The 12,878-nt window shown below is 37.1% G+C and overlaps 1 protein-coding gene across 3 annotated transcripts in view; it reads right to left on the reverse strand.

Moving 5' to 3' along the window:
* Window positions 1–12,878, reverse strand: part of LOC105382098 (cAMP-specific 3',5'-cyclic phosphodiesterase, isoforms N/G) — a 162,734-nt gene that overhangs the window by 126,662 nt on the left and 23,194 nt on the right. For all 3 annotated transcript variants that reach the window (XM_048629253.1, XM_048629255.1, XM_048629254.1), the window contains exon 2: window positions 10,948–11,860. In XM_048629253.1, the coding sequence (XP_048485210.1) occupies window positions 10,948–11,660 (713 nt within the window). In that variant the 5' untranslated portion in view covers window positions 11,661–11,860. The remainder of the gene's footprint in view (window positions 1–10,947; window positions 11,861–12,878) is intronic.

Here is a 12,878-nt window from a genome sequence, read left to right on the forward strand (position 1 = left end):
TACATTTTGCCTGTTTACGAGATCCGAAATGAACTTAACACAAATAGTGCAGCAGCGGGTAAGTTCATAATGATGCAACTTTGAACTTACAACTGAGCAGCTTAGAGCTGCGACAGCAGACTTCAAAATTACTTCGTGTTTGGAAGAGCAGAGTTTACGCTAACTTCAGCTATAATAGGCCACAAAAACTTAAGTTCAACGGGTGTTTAACGCTGTCGAATGCCTTATAAATCTGTCTAGTAATTACCTACCATTCAAACAGCTGCTTTATGTACGTTTTTTTTGGTAGTTACAGATTATGTATGTACCTAAATATCTGCCCCAGCCGGGAATCGAACCCGGAACCTTCGGCTCAGTAGTCAGGGTCACTAACCACAACGCCATTCGGTAGTCAAAAAAAAAACTCTGTACTTTTATCGATTTCCCTCTTTCGCATCTATGTTAGTTGGGCTACGCAGTAAAATGTCACAAGGGCGAATAGAGCCATAGGGAGTAATACAATAATACGTCTTATGGCATGATTACGCGGTCCCACGAGCCCACTCGGGTACTAAAACAATTTACTCTAGTTACGTCGTATTGGAATATAAGTAAACTACAGGATTATTGGCGAAAGAATAGATTGCTAAGACGCAGTTTGATAATTATATTGTAAAATATACAATTTGGTAATAATTTATCAATTTTGTATCGATTGATGAATTACACAGAATGAGATGTTCGGTATTTGTATGATATTATTATGTTTTTTTTCACAAATTTAATTTATTTTAAAGTTGTCTAGATCAATTATTATTGTGTTCTTACATTCACTACCCAAACCCATGTTTCATTATAAATTAAGAAGTTATTTCTCATTATTCCCCGTAGTAACTACACTAAGTATTCACTAATATTACCGAGAAGTTGTCCCCTGATGGACATAGCCCTGAGGCCACGTCATCTGCACCCTGCGGCGCGCCGCATCATGACCGCAAATCATTTACGGCACATCACTATATAGTCAAATCATTTACGCACATCACTATATAGTCAAATCATTTACGCACATCACTATAGTCAGCTATAGCCAAACCTCCCTGTCGCGATCTTGTAAGGCTTTAGTCCGATTTTAGGAATCAAAATTTATTGAATTTGACATTAATTACTGCGTAAATGTTACTTAGTTTTGACTTCGCGATACTTCTTCTGAGCTTCGCTCAAAGCTCGGGATTCAAGAAGGGGCTTTCTCTAGTGACGTATTAATGTAATCGTACCACATCCGGTGCAAAGTGAGCATCGTTGACTGACACGACTGGTGCTCATAGATAAGAAATAAAACAATTTGATTCTATTCGTTATGTTATTCATTCAATGAAATAAAATCTAATTATTATAAAATTTCTAATTATTCAGTAGTTAAACACAAAAATAAACATTTTAAGGATTATCGAGTTAAATCTTAATGTCTTATAAAAATCCTAATGTTAAATATTTGTTTTATGTTCTGAATTTTAAAAATACGTACCGTCTAGTTTATTTCAGTTAAGAACTGAACTAAAATTATATCTTATAAAGATTATTCATAACAGTTTTATAGCTACCATTATTTTATTCATCGTTTCAATAGAAATTTTAAGACTAACTTATGTTGACTTGCTTTATTATGCTTATAAATTTCTAGACGAGACAGTAGTATTATTATAAGGTACTCTTAACACTAATACATAAATATTTTAGTGGAAATTTACTGATTTGCATATTTTAAGCAATTTTCGTTGCTACATTAAAACTATTTCTAGTTATCATTTTGTTCAACTTTTATTCAACCTTTTTAATGTAAATAAGCAGGTAGGTACGTGATAAAGTAACTGTAGTGAATTATTGAAATCAGATCGCTGCAAATATAATATGGCAAGTATTTAGCAGTATATTTTGAATCTAGATATTAAAATTAATTTAAATAGTTTCCAGGTATTAGGAGTTAGGTTCTTAAAGTTTAAATTAGTATTGTAATTTGTAACTTTTTGGAAAAACTATATCTGTCCTAATATTACAACATTAAGCAAGCTTGCAACTACGATCTCAATCATCTCAGTATCCATTATCATTTCCACACTCGCCTTGGCCTAATTCGAGAAGACAAACGTATCGTTTATACTCATTGCAGGTATTTTACAGTTCGCCGTTTTATTCGCGAAAGGTAATAGAGAAGATTATCTTTGAACAATGGTTATACCACAGAGCATGCGCAGTGCGGCCCACAGACTAAACGAGGCTTGTGGTCGCGGGGTTGTCTGTGCTATTAGTTATTCCCTCAGAATAAGGATTCCGAGTTCCGGAACTTTGTTTTGAATTTCGAATACCCACTGTAATCTGCAGTGCTGTGTACGTAGCAATTGTGAAAATGAACCCTATTGTTATAATAACTAGGGCTGACTAGGGATTATTTGAACTGAATAATTGAAGATTTACAAAATAGGTAATGCCGTGATAATGCAAATAGTAAACATTAATTAATTTGCATCCTTATTTCACATTCTTAAAGCAATTTATTCCATTCATTCCATTCAGGACTTAAGTAGCATAAGTACTTACATAGAATATATATTGCCAAAATGTATATCTTATCAACCTATTTTATCCTATTCTATTAAATATATTATTACTAGCTGTTCCCGCGCGCTTCGCTTCGCCTTAAAAAGTTTTCCCGTGGGACTTCCGGGATAAAAAGTAGCCTATGTTCTTTCCCAGGGTCTAGACCGTATGTATAGCGAATTTCATTCAAATCCGTTCAGTAGTTTTGGCGTGAAAGAATAACAGACAGACACAGACACAGTTACTTTCGCATTTATAATATTAGTAAGGATAGTAATGTTAGCTTCGTTACAGGAGAAATGTATCTATGAAAAAAATACATATTGTAGCAATGATAAAAAGCTATCCAAATTATTTTAACACGGAAAACCCGAACAGCTATCGTACTATTCGAGTAGTAGGGCGAAGTAATTTCGGCATCAGACAAGATAAGCATTAGATAAACATTAATTTAGCACTTAAGGCTTTCCGATTAATAATTCAATTTCGGTTCACTATCTAGTGGGGAACGTACACACAATACACGGGTACACTACATAATTCCGAATTACTTTTTTACGAATATGAAAATAACGATTTTTAAAATTTCGAATTTCATAGTTCCGAATAATTCACAATCCCGAATTTTAAGTTTCCGAATAACGAAAATCACGAATAGTTTATAAACGAAATTTCAAACAACACATTTATTAAAATGACGAAAGTCAATTTTCCGAATATTATTATTACGATGTTTGAAAAGTACGATTTTTTATTATATCGAATTGTTAAAATTACGAATCCCGAAGTTTTAATATTCCGAAAATACAAATTCCCGAATGTTTCTTAGTTAACAAGAAATGGTTATATGAATAATGCAGCATAATGCGTATAAAACAATATTTTTTAAGCTATATTATGTGAAACGCTCCGCTCCGCTTCGCTGCGCTCCGCTTTGTTTTTCGATATCTATGTGCACCTAACACGCTCCTCCTCGCTTTGCTCGTCGTCGCACCTATCTTTAGGTTTAGGTCCTAAGGTTTTTAAGTTTAAACACCATAAAAATCCTAGCAATTGTTTTGCTCTATATTTGAAACGCTCCGCTCCGCTTCGCTGCGCTCCGCTTTGTTTTTCGATATCTATGTGCACCTAACACGCTCCTTCTCGCTTTGCTCGTCGTCGCACCTATCTTTTGGTTTTGGTTCTAATGTTTGAAGAAGTTTATTATGTTTTTTTGTCAAAATCACGAATTATCATATTTCCGATCGGGATTTGACTTTTTCGTGATTATAATAAATCGGTATTTTATTTTTCGTATATTAAAGTAATCGTATTTTTTAACATTCGTATATTTAACAATCGTAATAACAATATTCGTGATTATAATATTCGAAATTATAATTTTCGTGAATATTATAATTCGGTATTTAAAAAAATCGGTATTGCAATTTTTCGTAAATTACATATTCGGGGTTATCAAATTCGGAAAAAAGTTTTTCGGAATATTTGGGTGTTCCCACAATACACACATGGCGTGGCGGGAACATCGCATAATGTTTTGGTGCTGGACATAATAATTATCATAGTATAAAAAAAAGTGGTTCGTAATATAGGTATAATTACTGTAAATTGCAATCCTCCAGATTGCTTTTTTATGTCTTCTATATAAGTGATAAAATTTGTTAAAAATACATCCAGTGGAAAAAAAATTAACAAATTCAAAATCTACTGAATTTAGAAATTACTTTCATATTTATCAATACTCATCAGATTTACGCGACCGCGAAAAAGTAACTTAAAATATAATAACAGCATTTAGTTTATTATTTCGTCAATATTATACTACATTATTATCCATATGGAAAATTACAAATTCTCCATGAATATTAGATTGTTGTTTTATTATTTACTATGAATTCACGGCTTTGCTGAAGCCACCAGTTAAAATTTAGGAATGTTTTTACTATTCAAAATACAGCAGGCACTCCTGAAAAATGCCAACGTTCAACAATGGTCAATAACGAACGTTGTGAGTTTGTGACGGTTCTGGCTTTACAAATATTTGTGCTAGATCCACATATTTGCTAACGAACTTAAATTTATAAGCGATGCTTTGAAGAGCCTTTTTCGACCCGGGCTTAGCTACACGTAAGTAATCTGTGAGTAATAAGGCTTGATGTTAGTTTACGCATGGGCTGTAATTACTGTGTAATGTCTATGGGAGATTTTCTTTTGACGTTTAAAAGTTCCAAAATCGACCAATAGATGGCATCCGGCCTGTCGTTTTTTATGAGCTGCATTCTTCTGAGGGGACGGAAGATGTCATCAATGGTACTGGTATGTCATAAAATGGTCATAAAGGACTGGAATCCATGCCGGCAAAAAAAAAATGCAGTGCTGTTGAGTATGAAGTTTTACTAGCGCCATCTGTAATCGGTTTTTGTCTATGGTTGAAAATCTCTCATTGCAGAGTAAAGAGGCGAAGGAAACTGTTTAGGGGAGCAAAGATGTTTCGCTCTTGTGGAGAAAATCCACTTTGAAGTAATTGTTGTCGCGTCAATGTTCTCTAATTATTTAGGTATGTAAAGTGATTACGTGACACAAGCTTTGTAATTCAATTCGAGGAATATTTATAATTGCTGTGATTAATAATTGTCTCTTAACATTCTAATTCATATCCTATTTTATAGTTAGTACCTAATAAACATATCCACTTGTTACAAAGGTTGTCAGGAATAAACAACACAATTTGTACTTTTAACTTATTGCTCAACCAGAGAGTGACAAAACAAATAAATAGCTAAAACGTTAAAATACTTTTTGATAATGTATAACTGTGATCTTTTATTCCATTCAGAAAATCACCAAATTCCTACTCCTAAACAAAAAATCTAACTAATGACGCCTTCGACGCCTTCTGTAATATTTAAGTACATTTAACAGTGCATGAGAATATTTCCAACTAAAAACGTAAATATTGTGTTAAAATCTCTTATTAAATGTTTAAATAAAATGCATTTTGTAAGTAACGATCCCACGGCTAAAAGATAATCTTTACGTTCTCCGTTTTATTATGTGTTTCATTATTTTAGGCTACCCCAAACCCAAATCAATATCACGTTTTGCTCCAATTCGCAAACACAACAGTGTGTAAACACCCTAACATTCCACTCTGTGACCTAACCTCGTCCTTACGTTATTGTAAACAGGGTATATTTTACCTTGCATAAATAAATACCTTGTTTTTCTACCGTCATTTGCATTTTGAAGGCTGTTTAAGAGAGCGGCAAGATAATACTTTTTATAGGTATTTTTAGCTTCTTTTTGTAAGTTTTATCTTTCGAACAGTCCAGTATAATGTGAATTGTAAGTATAAATCAATCCAGGTAAAACCAATTTACCTAGATATGACTACTCAAAGATACCTAAATAACTTTTAGCGCATGTTACGGAAGGCATTAACTATAACTTGCAAGTCTGTTGTGAGAAGCTTTCTTTCTTTCTGTTAATAAAATAAAATGCTCTCCATTCCATATTTAGAACACGTTTACCCAATAAAAACAATTGCTGGATTAAGTACCTAAATTTAAATAATTGTAAATCTCTTATGTTTCCGATTCTTTATTTACCCCATAAGGGAGCTGCATATGTGTTACATCTGAAAGCACGTTCAGTGGTTAAAAAGTTTACAAAAGCTTACGAGTGTGTCGCATCGAGGATTGCTGAAACGTGTCGTTTCAGCACTCGTATTGGAAAACAACACCGACACAGTAGCAATTAACAATCCATAGGCAGCGTCGCTCGTTTGTCAAACATCTGTCTGATTCATAGAAGTTACGTCAGATTTAACTGGCTAATCTTTTAACCACGATCACAAACTCTATACCAGCTGAAGTATTTGTTGAAAAAGATAAAGGCTAACCCTATCACTAGTACTAAAATAAGTCGCATAATTACACTCACGGGCAAAGAAAAAGTTCCATTTACAAAATGCAGACACCAAATGGCGTAATTTTTTTAAACATTTAATAGGAAATCTGAACATTATATTTATGTTTTTAGTTGGTAATACTCTGATGCGCCGATAAATGCACTTAAATATTGCAGAAAGCGTATTTAAGTTAGTTTTTCAGTCTCGTTTTAATTTGGTGATTTTCTGAATGGAACTGTTGTATTGCCCGTGAGTGTATTATGCACATAAAGCTTATAATTTTTTTTCTTTTTTTGTGTGTTGGTATAATTAGTAGGTACCAGTTCAGATTTTACACGATGACCTCACGAATAAGAGGCACAATCTCGACTGCTCCGCGACAACTCTTCAGTTTTATAATTATGTCGAGCATTAAAACACTACAGCGCTTAAGAACCACAAATGCCGCCAAACGTTTAATATTCATAAGGCGAAGTTCAAATGATCTTGAGCTGTGTCTAGAGGTACTTAAGCGTCAGAATCGTTTGTTCTTGGGATAACTAGCGTAGTCGCTAGGTGGGGCTTTATTGGACTTAAATGAAAAGGACTCTTTACTGCAGATTTCTGCTTCAAGTTTCTGTTAAATAGTTTTAGTTGGCATTTCGCTTGAATGCTATAAGTCTCAGTTTTACAAAGTTGCAAAAACTTTAGTTTGACCTTTGAGATGTTAAGTAGTTTCTAAGGTAGGTTATAGAAAAGGGGACAACCAGTGCCCATTCGCCACTGCGACCTAAAAGATCTATTGTGACTCCTTCTAAGGTAGGTACTGAATTTAAAAAACCAACCCATACGGTTGCATGTAAGTACTTGGGTCTTGAGTGTTAATATGTATCTATCTATGAACCTGTGTAGATACATCAGCTGTCCAGATCTGCCTAGATTGGGGTCAGATGGCCGTGTGTGAGATGTCCCCACAAATCTATTTATTTATTTATGTAATCCTTTATTGCAAATATTATTATTATTCTAGAACTACTGCCGTAGGACATTGTAAATAGTAGCTTATCCATTTAATCTATAGTGTTTAGTTACATTAATTATTAAGGGAACGCTCCCATTAAATACTAAAGTTAATGTAGTAGGTGCCGGAAGAAATAAGAATATAAATATCTACTATAGTATAGTAGGAAGGCAAAATGAATAGTACGTTTTTTGATACTGGCTTAGATAAATATTTTATTAATAAGTTATTATGTATTTTTATGATGAATATCTACAAGTATGTACCTGTGTATAGTATATGGTATACTTACCAAAAAAACCTAGCTAGCCTTAAACATTTAATTGTAATTAATTACGTTCTTAGTGTACTTACTGCTGTTATACATTACAACATTTTCGTATGTTTTTTTTTTAATTAGGCAGTTTCAAAATTAGCAGTAACTAATAATAGCAGCTGTTAAAAAAGTGATTTGGCAAAGAAATAACCGATTGTACGAAACACGAGTCAACTGTTCATTTGGGTAGTATCCAAGACACGTCAGTTACACACATAAACTTCAGTAAATACATCAAAGTATGTAACGAGAAAAGCCATGATGAGCTTTGATTAATCATTTACTAAAATGATCGTGACGTTTATTATAATAATTTCGAAATGAAACCCTCCGAAATATACAGTTTTTTCTTTGAAATAAGATAAGACTTTCACATCAAAAGTTTACTGAACTTATTGTGACGATATTGCAATGTTTTATACTGTAAGAGTAATTTAGTAGTAAGAGGTATTTGAGAAACGGTTCGCTTGTCTGAGACATAATATAAATAATAAAAAAACTAGGATCGAATTGCCTTTAAATGGTATTTGTCTTCGGTTTCTGGGAAGAAAATCCGCCTATATGAATAATTTAGAAATAGTTTAATAATCGTATGCTGACATATGTTTTGCAAATGATAAGATAAATAGGCCAATATGTTACTATAGGCAGCATATATCATATTATTACAAGACTCCCTAAAGTTACCAGAAAGAGAAGATAGTAAAAAGAAAGATACACAAAAGTAGAAATTCTACTTAAGCTGCGTACAGAACGTCCCAACGAACGCCCAACGAACGCCCAACGAACGCCCAACGATGGATATTTATCATACATAATACAGGGCAGATTGCAGCAACGAAGGTCAACGAAACCCGTTCGTTGGCGTTCGTTTGGCCGGTCTGTACGCAGCTTTACTTACCACCTTTTTCTATCATCTAGTGATATGCGGCTGGACTATATTTACCCACCAATAAATAATGAATGTTGCCCAAACACCTCACGTTACCTGGGGACTATTGATTATGTGCATGCGATAATGACCTCTATGTCCAACCGTATGCCCTGTGGATTATGGTGTTCAGTGAGACGTCACTAACTTGGCAATCATACAGCGTAGGTTAACATAACGATACAGTGAGTTATCCACTATTGTGTATATAAAAAAATCGTAATAAAAACCTAAAAAATAGAAAAATGTGAGATATACTTAAGTATCTAAGTTATTAAATGTTTAACCAGTCTATTAGACATAGAAAAGTCTACGAAGATGCAACCATAAACAACTTAAAAAGTCCTTCAGAACTTCTTTAGGCCAAATTTATTTCTATAATTAATATCCCATCAAAAACAATACTTGTCAAAAAAACCAAGTCTCGTAACTCAGTTGTTCTACGGTAAAAAGTTGTGAGATCCATGTAATACCAAGTCTTATCAACGCACGCATCTCAATCTTAAAAATATTTAATGTTTTATATAAATATATTGACTCGGCCATCGCATGGAAACACGTGTTGATTAAATTATTTAGTGCTTGGCACTGCCATGCCCCCAGATATGTGACTATGAAATTATTTAAGCAGTTATGTACCTATCTAGAAAACTGGACCAAAATTGAAAAATTTTACTCGAGGTGGTGGGGGGGTACTACCGTGCCCCCAAATATTTTAGTTTTTCTTTGATTCATACACTACTTATATTCCAAATTTGAAGCTTCTAGGTCTGCTAGAAGTGCCTTAGAATTTTTATGATCGGTGAGTGAGTGAGTGACAAAATTAAGAAACTTTGACCCGTTATAATTCTTAAACTACTGGTTCAAATTTAATGAAATTTGAAATATACCGTGTCTTTACAATGCCTGCATGTTTAGTGAAAATTCAGTCTTCTAATTTATCCACAACGAAGTTACAGGGGGTCGAAAATGGCCTGAATTGCTGCCGTGCCCCCAGATCAGAGACGAGACAATGCAAAGTAACTTTGCAATAGACAAATGCACTAAAATAATGTAAAGGTTCAACAAATTATACTTCTTAATTTCTTCTATCCCGACGAATTGAGAACCTCCTCCTTTTTTTGAAGTCGGTTAAAAATAATCTCCCATATTTCACCCGTTGCGAAGTAAGCGTTGCAAGACTCTATGGCCTACAGGATAGATATTGACGGCCATAAATTGAAGCAAAATACGCCCCGGATGCGTCACTTGACATTAAACCCGCCTCATTGTTCTGGCTCCTAAATTAATTTCAGTATTCACCCCCGAGACTTGGCCAAGGCTGAAAACGAAAACAATAGAGCAACCACCTCTCAGAACCTCTAAAGTGCTATAGGCTGAAATTCTATCAGTACTTGAGCCGAAGAGTGGTAAATGTAGCCGATTTACTCAACAGTATGGTCTAAAAAATTACAACTTTTGTTTTTTAATATATATCTGATTGTTTGCATTTATTTGTGTAAATGAACTGTAAAAAGTAACATCAAAAAAAGCAGTTGTTTCCACGCTTTCCTAATAACGCTGCTATATCTTTTTGAAGCAATATTGCTGGCATATTCTTACAGAAGATTTTTACACAATGTAGCGGTTAGTTAATAACACTAGTCAAAGTCTTTGAAGTGAAAATTTCCTCCGATATCATAACGGCTAGAATGTGAGCAAAATGTAGAGCAGAATATTATGTTTAAAAGGAAGTAACATTTTCTGGCGTAAGTTGAAATGTACATGACTACGAATATGTTTGATAAGTATAAGTTTACGAACCTGTAGGTACATAAGTAATGTAGTAGGTACTTAGGACATATTTGAGTATTGCCTAATTCTTGTGTTACGAAAAAAAACACTGTAATCTTTCTCCACCATAATACCTAAACATAGATGATGAACATTAAAATAAACTGACACTGACTGATATTTTAGCATTTTGTTTAGAGCTCCGTATAAAAAAATATTTTTCAGAACGTGAAGTTCGATATGCTTGGATTTATTTGAGCGAATCCCACAAACCTGCGAGCGCTCACACAGCAGCGAGCACAAATGGAAATAAATGATTTACCTCGAACGTCAGGATCGACGCTCGCCCCCACCGAAACCTGTCAGTTTGTCTATCCAGCCGACAAATAGGCAAACAAGAAAGTAGGTACGAATACTACGGATATAAATAGAAAATGCACCTTTCGAAGAATACGTCCGAGCCGTCGGAGTCGGCGCGCGGGAGGATGAGCTTGGGCAGCACCATGCCCTTCTTGCGGCGGCCGCGGATGCCGGGCGCGGGCCAGGCCAGCTCGCCGCCGGCCTGCGGGCTGTGCGGGGACAGGATGGTGAGGCGGCGCTCCGGCGGCGGCAGCGACAGCTGCTGCAGCACGCGGCGCTCCGAGCCCGCGAACAGCCCGCGCCGGCGCTCCGCCGAGCAGCCCATGTCCTCGCCCGACAGCGCGCGGCGCGCCGGCAGCCCGCGCGCCTCCCGCACGTCGCGCTCGCTCGCCGTGAGGAAGGAGCGCGTGTGGCGCGCGCACGAGCTGGCCGGCCGCGCGGGCGACGTCTCCTTGCCGGGCCGCAGCGACTCCATGGAGCGCGCCGACTCCACGCGCGCCGCCGCCAGGTACTGCCCGCTGGTCAGCGTGGCCTGCACCGCCGCCTCCTCCTCCTGGCTCGAGCTGGACGTGCCGCTGCGGCTGAACGTGCTCTTGGACACGAAGCTGCGGTCGCTGTACTGCGCCGTGCTGATGCTGGACAGCGTGGTGGTCTCGGTGGACTCGGCGCTGGTCTGCGCGCGCACGCTCGTGCTCGTGCTCGCGCTCTCCGCCGTCACCACGCGCGCGTTCAGCGAGCTGAAGGCCGCCAGCTTCATGCGCCGGCTGCGGCTCTCGTCATCTTCCTCCTCCATCTTGCCTAATCTTTCCGACACTACGACCGATACACACAATTTAATACACCATTTTTATTTATATACTCAATTTATTTATTGCCTTACAACCTTTCAATAACAATATATTTTAAACATAACACACTTAAGGAACACGGGACAGTCTTTATCACTTTGGGACCACCAACCACACGCAGGTCACTTCTTACTTTACGGAGCACCTGCAACAAAATGTGCTTTGAGTAACACGTTACGTTATTGGTAGTAAATTATATCAGCCTGCAGACGTCGCGTCGAGCGGAAATCGATATTTAGGATTTACGAGTGCGACGAGTCAGTAATGTGTTTCCTCTGAAAGGTTCGGAATTGACATGCGGTTACATCGCTCTCTACAAAGTTATTTCATCAAATCTACGTCTGTACAAAGATTCCGCCCAAAGGATAAACACACAGCTCAACTACATATTGGTTTCTGAAACGATTCGGTTAACTGAAAATGATGTTTAGTTGTGGCGGCGCGTGTAAGCCGAGTACGTAATGGTAATGCGAAGCTCATTTAATCGAATATTTGATATCAAAGCGTTTGTTATTTGCGTTACGGCTTTAAATATCAACCACTCAATGTCTGTACCTATATCAATAATCTAGTCACTTAGGACTTGGAGTCCTCGAGGGCGAGTTGTCCGGCCTGGTTGGCGCAGTCTGTGAGCGCCTTCACTTGTTCCGCGTTGAGTCCCTTCGCCTTCACCTGCACGTCCGCACTCTTGCTGTGCTCCTTGCTCTCGCTGCTCGACTCCACTCTCTTTGTCGTCTCATTCCCGAACTCGTCTATGAACGTCTCTTCCTCGAAAGCTTCTTCGTAACTCTCTGAGTAAGACTCGCTGAACTCCTGTCTCGCTTGGATGGAGATCGAGTTGGTCTGCTTCTGCTGAATGATCTGATCCATGTTCTGCTTGATCAGCGACTGACCTGCCTCCAGCTTCTTGCTTTCAGACATGGCTGAGTGTGATTCTACAAAGGTGGATAAGTAACGTTACTAAAAGATTATACTTAAACAAATAAAAAACGCTTTCATGCCGTGATTTATGGCACGAGAATGTAAATAGCCTGGGAGTGTAGGTCATTTGTAAACGCCGGCAAAGTGGGCTGGATAAATAAATGCTTGTCATCGCATGTTCGTCATAAATCTTGCATCCGAAAGGCCTTTTAAAGAAAGGTAGGTGGAATCAGCGTGATATT

The sequence above is a fragment of the Plutella xylostella genome, chromosome 22 (genome assembly GCF_932276165.1).
Source record: "Plutella xylostella chromosome 22, ilPluXylo3.1, whole genome shotgun sequence".
NCBI classification, from domain to species: domain Eukaryota; kingdom Metazoa; phylum Arthropoda; class Insecta; order Lepidoptera; family Plutellidae; genus Plutella; species Plutella xylostella.